Consider the following 13433-nt stretch of genomic DNA (forward strand, 5'->3'; position numbering starts at 1 on the left):
CCTAATAAAACTATTTAAATTATAATCACAGAATCTGGATAGACGGCATAACTTGTATTTTGCAAGGTAAATTATCACAAAAACCCTTATCAAATAAGTAGGCAATAATACTCTGAAATATCCAAGGGGCAGGTGGAGCATGCTAAGGGAAACAGGCAAGTAAAAACTCTTGTATTTTATGTTAGATTGGTTTACTATCATTTAATTTACCATTAATAGAAGCAATTGCAACTGCTCTGGTTAATATAGGTCAGCATGACATATGGGTTCTGACTGTAACTATCACTGTCCAGCTACAGATGGTAATGTTTTAAACTTAGAAATCTGAATGAGCGTTGATTATATAATTTGGATAGAGGCTGAGGGCTGCTTTTCAAAAACAAATATTTCCCTTCTTCTAAGTAAGGGAAGACAAATTTTATTCTGGGTAGCAATGTTTTAGTCTTGCTTGTAACTAGTTGTTGCTAAATACTTAAGTCACAGCCTATGAAATATATAGGGAAGTTGTGAGGTAAATATCCAAGAAAATATCTTAAAGGGGAATGAAAGAATAAACAACAATTGTACGCACTCTATTTGCTCTTCCGTCCTTTTGCTTACTACCTGCCTGGATCATTAACTAGACTTCTCTAAAAATTTTTTTTCTTTTAAAAGCATATATATATATATTAGTTTAGATGGACAGCAGCATTCCTTCATTTTTATTTTACATGGTGCTAAGGATCAAACCTAATGTCTCACATGTGCCAGGCAAGCACGCTGCCACTGAGCTACAGCCCCAGCCCCAATAACTAGACTTCTAATAGCCATTTTGGACCATGAGTGACACTGAGAATGGGAGTCATATATGGGGGACAGCTAAGAAAACAGAAAGAAGTAGCTTAGGTCATTGATGACCATGAAATTTCCAGGCTCTTAATTTATTTTATGTAAGAGAAAAATAAACTTTTATTGTACTTAAGTCATCATTTTGGGGTTCTTTGTTATTGGCAGAATATAACTCCTTTTAACATTCTTTAATGCAGAATTTTATTTTGTTTTATTGTTAATTTTAGGCATACCTTTTTACAAATATCATGTGTAAATCAGATATGGAGACTTTGGGGTTCACCTGGAATACTAACCAATACTCACAATATTTCCACAGAGAAAAATACTAAGTAGTATCAATGACTTTAGGTTGTAGAGGGAACCTTAATATCAAACAGACAAGAAACTTCTTCAAGCATGAATATCTGGAAAAGGCCTAGCATATGCATAATGGTTTAATTTGTGTTCCTTTGGATGCTTTGAAATAAACTTCTAATTTTTCTCATTTTTTGACTATTATATTTTCTGGACTTTTTTTTTTCATAAAAACCCAGGCTCTAGAATACGTAAATCTTAGATGGCTTAAAATGTTAGAGAGTGTTGGGACAGAGCTATGGAAAAAATCTTAGATGCAGATAATGTTTTCTCTTTGACATCCCATGGAATAGGATTATCATCGAGAAGAAAGACCTAAAAAAAGACTCAAGCAAGTACTCAATATCAGGATTTATATAGTTTTTATTAAGTTTTTCTTTGGGGACTAGGTTTAGACTGACTGCTCTTTCAGAGGTATGAACCCTGCATAATCAAAATAATGACCTAGTTTTTAAAAATTCTGTTATATTAGCTTACAACCCTAAAGTTTAATTGCTCTAGGAAACACTGGTCATAAAAGATTCCACCATTCAAAGTCAAGAAAAGCATCTAAGTGATTAAGAGCGTGACCTTCTCCTTTTAAGGTCAGGTTCAGATCCTGCTGGTGACCATGGGCAAGTTACTTGACCTATCTAAAGCCTTTTTTTTTTTTTCTCAAATTGGACATGAGAATGTTAAAAGCACCTATTTACCTAAAAGTGTTGTCAGATTAAGCAAGATAGTGTATGTGAAAGCCCCAGAATGATACCAGGCAAATAACTGCTCAAGATCTAAGCTATTATTTAAAAAGAATCTAGAATGTACATTAAAGTTGAGGCCTGACTGGCCTTGTGATATTAAAGTTTTAATTCATTAGGTTTTTTGATATTATTCAGATTTTTAAAGAAAAATTTCATAGAAAACACATTAAAATGTTTCACTTAAATTTTTCAATTAGGAATGTCCAATTCATTTCTCAGTTATACTCTTCACATTTATTACATTTTTGAGACGTTTTCTACACAAATGAGGTATCAAACAAAAAGAAGGTAATTCTTACATTGTTAATGACAAATGAACCATCATTAATAAATTCTAAGCAAGTTAATCATGTCAATCTAGTAATGCATTTTCAATAACTATATTAGATAAATCTAACTGCAGCCAGATATTGAATTCTTTTATGTAATGAAAATAAGTCCTCAAATATTAATTACAAATGTGATTTTGAACATTTTGCTATTTTTAATAACTTTAAAAAAACTTATCCCAAAACTGATTCATCTCATTAAAAAAATAAAAAAACAGGCAAAGAGAACATATAAATAATTTGGAATCTTATATAACCAAGACAACCACTAGTAACACATTGATGCCAAATTTTCTAAATTTTTCTACAGTCACACCTTTACTTACAACAAAATATAGAATTTTGAAACTTTCTCTTTTCCACTCAATAATTTATTTATAATTATCTTTCTAAATTTACATCAATGATAATGTTATTTCTACATTATCAATCTTAATACCTGCATAATATTCTAGTATATAGTCATAACATTAAATTATTCACTATACTTTTAGGTATTTTTACTATTTTAGGTATATTTACTATTATAAATCATCCTGTAATAAATACCCTTCTTATTATATATTCATGCTAACAGTGATACTACCTTTTTGCAGGGATGGGTATGGTGTTTAGATTGAATTAAGGATCTTGCATATATGCTAGATACCTACTGTACCACTGAGCTACAACCCCAGCTCCACTGGTACTACTTTGAATGTAAGTATACACACACACACTTGAAAGTAATACTGTAATCATAGCACAATAGAAAATATAAATTGCCTTCCATTAGCAATCTTTTCTGTAAGGTTCTCCTCTAATAATTTTATTCTCTAAGGTTCTTGAAAAAAGAGAATTACTATGGTTTTACCTCAGTGTCTCTGAATCTGGGGCTAAATCAAACCAGGACAACAGATAACTTCATTAATAGGAATATACAATTAATTGGCATTCTCATTTCTCTGATAATCCCTAAAACATTTCCAATAGAGGTATATAGTTAAAAGATCCCTATAGAGAATAAACAGTCATTTAATGCTTGGCTTATCTTTTGCACAAACTTGGATTTCCTAACACAGAGTTCAAATAAGCAGATACCATTTATCCAACATCTTGAAAGGAAATGGAAAAACAAATGAGTATAGGGTAATCTTTGCTCTGAAGGAGCATACAGCTTGATGTGAAAGTCCAGAGATTTTTTAAAAAGATCAAATGAAAATAATGATAAGCATTTCCCATAATGCTGGATAATTCAAGTAAAAGTTTATAGATAAATCTTGCAAATGAAGAATTCAGACACTTAAAGAAAGTAAAGAATAGGCAATTTTCTTTTCTTATTTAAATTTATGAACTATTAAAAGAGATTTTTAAAAGGCAAATCTGTAATGATGCTGAAAAGCAAATACTACCATAGCAGATAAGAAATTTTAAGGAAGATCTGAAAGATAGAACATGGGATTTGATTTAAGGAATAGAGTGGAAATAAAGAAAAGGGAAGTAAATACAGGAAATAATCATAACCCAAAACATAAAACCAATACAAAGTCAGGAGCAGTTTGAAGGTCTTCCAAGTGTTTGAACCAAGTTAATACAAAGCAAGAATGTACAGAGAGGAAAAAGGGCAGAATTATTTCTCAGGTTAATGACTGAAGTGACATATGTAGCAGATGAGCTAGTTAACTCTGTCCATTTTACTGCATGTTTCAACCTATAAACAGAAATTATATTTGCATTCATGTTAACAGTGAGGGTCAGACACGGTGGCGCATGCCTATAATCCCAGCTACTTCAGAGGCTGAGGCAGGAAAATCACCAGTTCAAGGTCAGCCTCAGCAAATCAGCAAGGCCTATCTCAAAATAAAATAAAAATGGGGATATAGCTCAGTGGTGGAGGACTTGCTTGGCATGTGGGAAGCCCTGGGTTCAATCCTGAATATTGCAAAAATTATTAACATAGTGAGTTGTTTTGTCATACACTGCCATCATGGGCTGCCCTACCATGAGTCCAGAACAATAGAGCCAACTAGCCAAAGACTGAAACCTTCTATTAACCCAGTGCAAAGTGTCTGGCTTTTTAATGGCAATTAACCTTTCAGCAACTGTGTCCTCCTTGGTTGTACCTCTATACATGCTCCTTTTCAGGCCAGAAAGTTTTCCTAATGTATCTACTCTGTTAGTTTTTGCTCCCATCCTCACTGTAAATTTGTCTAAAACCTACTACCCAAGCTGCTGCTTGAACACTGTGCTACATTAAAATTCCCTCCACCATGTAAATTAGTCCAACACCTCTAAATTCAGCCTCCTGCAAAGTCTCTGGGCATGGATACAATGCAGCCAAAATCTTTGCAACAGAATAATATGAATGGCCTCTAGACCAGTTTCTAATAGAATTCTCATTTCCATCTGAAGCATTAACAGCCAGGCCTTTACTTTCCACAAGTCTACTGGCATTCTGGTCTACTGAGCCCCACAGAACCACCCGTTAAGCTCCACTTACATTATTCTAGGCATTCTCTAGCCTACTCCTCCAAACTTTTCCAAATTCCTTCTCCACTTTGTCTCAATGACCCCAGTTTTAGTAGTGAATTTTTTTGTGTTAGCTTTCCATCACTATAACAATAGCTGAGATGTATCAGCTTATGATGAAAAAAGGTTTGTTTTAGCTCAGTTTTTAAGGTTTCAGTCCATGATTAGCTGGCCACATTTTTTTTGAGCCTGTGTTGTGATGGCATATCATTGTAGTATTACATGGCAAAATCATTCACCTTATAGCTGTGATGAGAAAGAGAAGGGGTGGGAGCTCCCACAATTCCCTTTGAAGTCTTGCACTCAGTGACCCAAAACCTCCCATAAGCTCCATATCCTAAGGGCTTCACAACCTCCCAAAAGTGCCAAGGCCAGGGACCATGCCCATTTGGAAGATTTTAGATATAAACTGTAGCAGGTCCGGAGCAGTTATTATCTATTGAGAAATTTTTTTTTCTTGCATGGTTATATGGTTTATTGTATCATACACTTTGCAAGTTTTAATAACTCTTTATAGACTATATGTCTTAATGGGTCAAATAAAATTCACTTAATTGTGGGGTTGTTTGATACATACAATTTTATAGTTTACCATATAAGCTCAAAGATATTTGTACAGTCAAAAAGTTGAAATTCTGTAGAATTATTTAGCTTCAATAGATGAAGGAAAGACAGATTCTTATAGTATTTTTTATTGTAACAAGTTAAGGTGATTTTCTTCTATAAATTTTTAATCTCAAATACCTATAGGAGCAAGTAATGTACATGAATAAACAGAGCTGCTTGTATTGCAACAGAGAATAACTGCAAAGTGACAAAATGGGAAGTGGGAAGCCCAGCAAAAGCGACAGCTACTCTTAGTATGAAGCAAATGTTGCTATACAGATATTTTGTTAGATCTTTCCATATCTTTCATTTTAAAAGTTATAAGGGACAAAGGACATTGGGAAAAAATTTATGCCTTCTTTTAAATTTTGTTACTTAAAAAAAGTCTATTAAAAGTAAAGTTGGAGATTTGGATATTTTAATGTAAAATCTCAATTTTTAAATGTTGGCAATGGGTCTTTTTTAAAAAATAATACTTTGGAATAGTTAAAACACATACAGACACACAAACACCCTTATATCCCCTCACTTTAAGTTTTTTCCCTTCTATTTTCATGATATAAGTTTTTGTGTCACCAAGTTTGTATATGAGTACTTAAAAGCTAAAAGTGAAATTCATAGAAAGGAAGGCACAGAACTTGGATTTACTCAGAAACCTATGAGGGCTGGGGCTGTAACTCAGTGGCAAAGCACTTGCCCAGCAAGTGCTGGATTCTATCCTTAGCATCATATAAAAATAAACAAAGGCATTTTGTCCATCTACAACTACAAAAACATTTAAAAAGGAAAGAAGAAACCTATGAGCACACCTGTAAGCAAAGGGTCAAGCTTAACAGCTATAGGGGAGGACTATACAAAAGCAAACTTTCCAAGGAAGTTATAAGGCTAAAAGTTTGGGCGATCAGAAATAATACTGGGATCCAAGTAATGGCAGTAAAAGAAAATACCATAACAATTTTAAAGACTATGGAGACTGCCATTGCTATAGCATCAATCTTGAATGTCTCCTAAAGGCCCATGTGTTGAAGGCTTGGTCCCCAGTTTATAGTGCTATTGGGAGATGGTGGAAACTTAAGGAGATGGGGCCTAGAGAAAGGAAGTTAGGCCACAGAGGGAGTACTTCTGAAGGAGATATTGGGACCCTTCTTCTCTCTCTCTTTCTCAGTGTCTCCTGGCTGCCATGAGGTGAGCAGTTTCTTCTGCAAGTTTTACCCACCATCATGTTCTATCTTGCCATCGACTAAAAAGCAAGGGGCCAACCAAACATAGACTGAAATCTCTGAAACTGAGCCAAAATATACCTTTCCTCTTCAAAAATCCTTTATCTCAGATATTTTGTCACAGTGATGGAAATGTTATACAGATACTATTAAGATATAATATTTCAAGTTCTTTACTTGCCTAATGCTTTATTAAATAACTCTACAGAGAGACATTTCATTTGTGAGTTAACTCTTTGGAATGGACTTGTTTTCTAACTGGAAAGTCAGAAGTAGGCTTTCCAGAGACAAATCAGTTGTAGGTAGGCTTGTGAGAGATTTATAAACAATAACTTGGTTAGAAGCATGTAGACTAAGAGGCAAAATTTTAGGCACACTAATTCTATGCAGGGGGGAAAAGGAATACAATTTGTCATATGCCTATTACAGCTCAGTTACTCTTCTGAATACTTATATACATTTTTTAAATATCAAAAATCCTACATGAAGGCTGCAAATGTAGCTCAGCAGTAGAGGACTTGCCTAGCTTGAACAAGGTTCTAGGTTCAATCCCCATGCACTGCAATTAAAAAAAAAAAAGATCTTACATGATAGGAATCATTCCTGATTTTACAGATGGAAACAGAATCAAAGGAGTTTACTAACTTGCCAACAGATCATAAAGCTAGTATGTGTTAGAACTAGAATTAGAATCCAAGAGTTTTATTACAGAGCTTTTATTTCCTTAAGTCCTACTGATTTTCTGGATTCCATTTATTTTATTTTTATTTATTATTTTTATTTTTTAAAATCTTTGCTCTGCCTCAGTTCTTTTTATTTGAACAATGAGACAAACAGACATCTGTGTTACTAAGTTTTAAAGAAATAACGGCAATTAATAGAGTATAAAGCCCAGGGGTTAAAATGGGAAATAACTATGCTGTTTCTCTTGATATCTAAATTGCTCCTGGGTTGTAAACAAGGGACTGAGAAATTCACTATGCATTCTAGATAGCTAATACTGTCTTGTAGAGAGGATTCCCATTTTCAGACTCACTCTCTGGCTATGACATTTTTATTCCTGATTCTGAAAGATAACCAAAGAGTCCCTGAGAAGTTTCAGTCTCTGGAGAATTCCAAGGAATGTCATTTCATGTACACCATAGACTTTCTGGAAGGGAAGCTACTGAGCATTAGCTCATCAGAAAGAGATAATTCTGCTGTATCCTCTCCATTTTTCTTCCAAAGATTCACAAGCAGACCCTGTTTCTAACACAAAATATCCAAGCAGAAGCAGAAACGATAATCATTTAAAATTGGGATCACTTGAGTCTGGCTTATATTTATGATGCTCAAATTAATTTTTTTTTTTAAAGAGAGAGTGAGAGAGGGGGGAGAGGGAGGGGGGAGAGAGAGGGAGGGAGGGAGAGAGAGGGAGGGAGGGAGAGGGAGAGAGAGAGAGAGAGAGAGAGAGAGAGAGACAGAGAGAATATTTTAATATTTATTTTTTTAGTTATAGGCAGACACAACATCTTTGTATGTGGTGCTGAGGATCGAACCTGGGCAGCACGCATGCCAGGCAAGCGCGCTACAGCTTGAGCCACATCCCCAGCCCAAATAAAAACAATTTTGATAAATAACCTAACCCCCAAATTAAATATTATTGTTGAATACAAATGAAAAACAGTATAGGATTATCATGTAATTCATTATTATTCAAAAGAATACAGAAGTCTTTTACCTGGTAGTTCTAAGTTAAAAGGTAACAAAGATTATTTTTTATATAACTGTGAATTTCCATAGTTAATTATAAATAATATTTACCACTCAACAACATTGCTACAAGTTGTTGTTTTACATATAAGGAAATTGTGAGAGAAGAGAGACTCTTCTCTCTAGATGGTTGGTATAGTCACTATTAAGACCATCAGTTTTTAAATTTTTCTGATTGCAAGTACAATACAGAAAAATACTACTCCTTAGCTTCACTTTTTGAAGACTCCTTAAATATTGAGATTAGTGAATTTAACAGCTGGGATATTTTCAACTACAAGTACATGAAAACCAGGGTAAAAGTGACTTTAACAGTGAGGAATTATTTATCTGAGTAGTGTAGAGGAAGAGAGTTTCCAAAGTTAGTTAAGTTAGCAGCAAAATATTATCTTCCATTTTGCCACATTCAATAGTCAGCCTTATCTTAGCTCATGATCCAAATGGTTCCAAAAGTCCCATGTAACACAATAGCAAACATGAGAGACATTTCTTCCTCTGATCTCTTTGTTCTCCTAGACATCTCGTTTATTTATTACTCAGACAAGGCTTTGAGTAGCTTCCAGCTAACCTCCTCTCCAACTCATACTGACCAAGATTAGGTCAAGAGTCCTACTTGCATAGTTAGGCAGAGAGGGGTTGAGACCATCAACATTGGCATAAACAATCATTATTTACCTCCTGGGTTTGAGAGAGCCCAATCTCTACTAAGTGAGGCCCTGCACAAGGGAAAAAATAGAATAAAAACAGGTGTTCTTTCCAGATGACAAAGGAAATGGATTTGGATAGGAAAACAACAGTGTCTCCAAAGTGAACTACTTTATGAAGTAAAAGAAAATAGAAGGATTAGTTCTGCACATAAAGTCAGAAATCTTAGTGGTAAATTTAATAGTGTGATAATTATTAACTCAAAAGATACTTGAGTCCAACCTACTTACCTTTTAGTTTCTCTTTCCATACAGACTTAAACATGTTATTATACTTGGTTAACCTTTTGTTTTTTGTTTTTTTTTTTTTTTTGGTTACTATGACAGTATCCCACTTGCCTTGCATCCCACTGAGACTAGATGAGGTGATATCCATAAAATCCACCTAACATGAGGAAAATGAGAAGGTAAAATTCTATTACGGTAAATAAAAATGAGTTTATATCCATTAGAGAAAGAAACTTGAATAAATTCTTTGTTGAGATGGGATTTTCAAATAAAGAGTTGGAAGGAAAATGAGAAAATGGGATGGGGAAAAGTTACTCAGTAAAACAGAAGGGAAAAAAAAGCTACATACTTCAGGAAGAGCTTCTGATCTTACAGAAAAAAATTTAAAAAAACAAAACTCAGAATGTGAAACTAAAGGGATTGTAGGCAGCATGCAATAAGATATTGATATCTATCACTCAAGAAATTTTTTTTCATGCTCTTCGTCCCTACTCTGTTCTTAGTTACTCTCCTTATATCATTAAACAGGGATGAGAGGTGGGAGGGAAAGGGAGAGAGAAGGGAAATTCATGTAAATGGAAGGAGACCCTCAGGGGTATACAAAATTACATACAAGAGGAAGTGAGGGGAAAGGAGGAAAAATATAAGGGGGAGAAATGAACTACAGTAGAGGGGATAGAGAGAGAAGAGGGGAGGGGAGGGGGGAGGGGGGATAGTAGAGGATAGGAAAGGCAGCAGAATACAACAGACACCAGAATGGCAATATGTAAATCAATGGTTCTGCAACTGATGTGATTCTGCAATCTGTATATGGGGTAAAAATGGGAGCTCATATCCCACTTGAATCAAAGTGTGAAATATGATATATCAAGAACTATGTAATGTTTTGAACAACCTACAATAAAAATTAATTAAAAAAAAAAAGAAAATATTTTTATTACACACACACACACACACACCTCAACCTATTTGAAATATTCTTTTAACTTACAAAATGCACTTCAGAATAACCAATCATGGTGTCTGTACAAAAATCTTTAAGTATAAGATTACCTACTAATTTGCCTAATCAAACAACATATTCTAAGATATCACAGGTTGATCATATTCACTGGCTATCCTAGAAATGTATGTCATTAGTTAAAAGGGTGGACTTAGCAAGAAGAGGTAGGTAGAAGGCATGCTTTTTTCTGGGATTTTACCATTCCTTAGAAAACTGGAAGCATATGATCTACTTAACTGTCCCCAGAATTATCCAAATTTAACTTGTAAATTATACAAGCTATATAAATTGTGAAATATTTTAATTAAATAAAACTCCAAGTATTTTTATAAACAAACTTAAAGTCATATGTTCATAATATTACAAAATATAGGTAATGTCCCATGTTCAAGACTTCTGGCTCAAAAAATAATAAATGAATACTTTCTGCATTCAATTCATGGTATTTATTCATCCTTTAAGGCCAATTTTAGAACTCCTTAGATGAACAATATTGCTTTACAACCTCAGTTCACTTGGGTGACCAAAAAACCCATAAATTTTAGATCAATTACTTTCTTATTTACAAGACTTTGCAGCAAGGGACTTTGGAGTTTTTAAAAATTCAATTTCATCCTTAAAGAATAAAAAATTTCCAGCATTAAGAATAAACTAAAGGCTTAACTGCAATTAATTCCAAGGGTATGGTTCTAAAAAGTGTTTCTACAGTGGTATGGTTAGTACAGTACTCAGTCTTCCAAGGTGACAACTTCTAAGGGGACAAATTTGTTATGCTTGTTAAAAATGAGTCTCGGGGCTGGGGCTGTAGCTCAGTGGTGAAGTGCTTGCCTCGCATGTGTGAGGCACTGGGTTCGATCCTCAGCACCACATAAAAATAAAATAAAGATACTGTGTGTTAAAAAAATTTAGAATAAGATTTACTTGTCTTGTGGCTCAGAAAATGATACCACCCTGAACGCGCTCGATCTTGTCTGATTTCGGAAGCTAAGCAGGGTCGGGCCTGGTTAGTACTTGGATGGGAGAAAATGATACTCCAAAGTATGGCGCTTTGGCAAGGTAACCACATTGAGCTAAAGGAAATTAGAAGGCCTCAGCAGCAAAGTTTCCCTGACTTTTTTTTCTACCTCTAGGTTCTTATTCCTTTCTCCCCCCAGGCATTCATAAAAGTCAGAACTCCTCTTCTGCAAATCTGGTCAAAGAAACTAGATCTCCCATCCCCCAAAGCAAGTGATAAAACCTACAAAGGTCACATTCTCCACCCTCTCCCCAGAAAACCCTCATTCCAGAGGGGCCCTTCCTTATACCCATATTGAGAAGAAGGAAAGCTACACAAAGTGCCAAGAAGAATCTGGACAGGCCTTGCTAGGTTTCTTCATCTCATTTATTACCATTAAGTCATACACTTCTGTCAAATCACAATTCTACATGGTTGTCCATTCCTTACCAAACCTAAATATAAAAATAGTTTTCCCTGGGTCTTTGGGTATTCATTTCTTAAGGCTCCCATGTAACATAAATTTTTGGTTAAATGAATCTGTTATATTTTTCCCTTGTAGCATGCCTTTCCTTATGAAAGTATTAGCCATTACCCTTATGATGGGTGACACTTGTAAAAACTTTGAGTTTAATTTTCCAAAATGAAAGCCACCTAATTTTGCAGTAAATTTTTCTTTTGACAATACATTTATTACTATTCTAGGTTATAACTTACTTGCTTGGAAAAAATATTGATGTGTAACAGATAAAATGGCAATTCAATAGGAATTCAATTGTTCAATAGGAATTACTCAATTTTATTATCTCATTATGTTTTTCAAATGTATGAAAAGATCTTTAAAAGGACTAGAATTTAACCATGTTGACATCTTTACATAAAACACATGCTGTGAAACTGTTAGGAAAATATAATTGTATAACTCATGACATAAAACAGGCAGCTCTAATTTTTGAAAATCATTAGAGGCGCAGGCATTTGCAATATAAAAGGCTATAGCAAACCAGACTACAGTAAATAAAAACAGTTGAAATAATTTGAATTGCAAAATATTTCTAATCTGGCCATGATAAAATGAAAACTCTTAAGAAGACAACAAAACAACAGAGATGAATGCATGTCAATCTTTGAGTGTAGAGCCAAGAATATTAAGGAAGTGAAAATGTACAGACACTAGCAGTTGCAAGATGGGGAGAGGTTGGAACAGGGTAAATTCTTAATTAGAGACTCGAGAAGACTGACTATCGCTCAAAAAATTCACTGATGAAAAAACTACGGCTTCCTTTCCTTTGATATTGCAACAATTTTCCTCTTTGTGAAACTTGGGAGATTACTCTTCACAATTCCCCTTAGCCAATTACAGTGCTTTAACACTTCTGCCAAAGCTGTAATCAGGTGGGTATAAGGAAAGATTAGGGGGGAAACCAGGAATACTAAAGGGTATCGGATATAGAATATGAAAGAGATTACTGTCAGCAGCGATGTGTCAAAACGGATGAGCAAGTCAGAAGTAGAAGAGCTGAGCAGTGGTGGGGCAGGAGGCAGGGGGGTTCCGGAGGAAAATAGTAAACATGAGGTAGGAATGGAAGATCAGATGTGTGACCCACTATGAAAGGAAGTCTATCAAAAGGAGGCAGCTGGCGGGCAGTCGGCCTGTGGAGCCTTGAGAGTGATTGGGACCAGCCCGCCCTCCCGCCCTACTTTTCCCTCCTGTCGAAGAAGCAGCGACCAGTCACCTGGAGTGTGAGTTCCGGAGGGACTCGATCAAGCGCTGCTTCTGCTGTTGGAGGCTGGTGAGGCCACCAGGAGAACCAGTCGCGGAGGAGGAGGCGCTCTTGGTTAGGGGAAAGAGCCAGCTCATCCTCCTTGGGTCCCCGGGCCCAAGGCCCTAGAAGGCTCTGGCCTGCTTCTCCCAGCTGCTCAACCCGGGCGTTCTCCAGCGACAGAGAAGCGGGCTGAGACGCGAGTGGCCTAAACGCTGGGGGGCCGCATCTTCACTAAGCAAGCCGGGCTCGCGGTCTCCGGGTTCTGGGGGACATGTTATAATGCAGTTAGCTGGAGAGGGGCAACGTGCCACCAGGGATAGGCAGTCCTACCTTCGCCGCCCAGACGCCCAAACCAGCCAGTCAGGGAGGCTGACCGCCCAGCGCTCCACCACCCTAGC

At 35.8% G+C, this 13433-nt stretch overlaps 1 protein-coding gene across 4 annotated transcripts in view; it reads right to left on the reverse strand.

Annotated features, from left to right (window-relative positions):
* Positions 1-13433, reverse strand: part of Vps37a (VPS37A subunit of ESCRT-I) — a 37547-nt gene extending 24114 nt beyond the window's left edge. For 3 of the 4 annotated variants that reach the window (XM_076853759.1, XM_076853758.1, XM_076853757.1), the window contains exon 1: positions 13006-13403. In XM_076853759.1, the coding sequence (XP_076709874.1) occupies positions 13006-13130 (125 nt within the window). In that variant the 5' untranslated portion in view covers positions 13131-13403. Of the gene's footprint in view, positions 1-13005 lie in introns of all 4 variants that reach the window. The other variant, XM_076853760.2, reaches the window with a different exon arrangement.

Source organism: Callospermophilus lateralis, chromosome 4 (genome assembly GCF_048772815.1).
Source record: "Callospermophilus lateralis isolate mCalLat2 chromosome 4, mCalLat2.hap1, whole genome shotgun sequence".
In the NCBI taxonomy this organism is placed as follows: Eukaryota; Metazoa; Chordata; class Mammalia; order Rodentia; family Sciuridae; genus Callospermophilus; species Callospermophilus lateralis.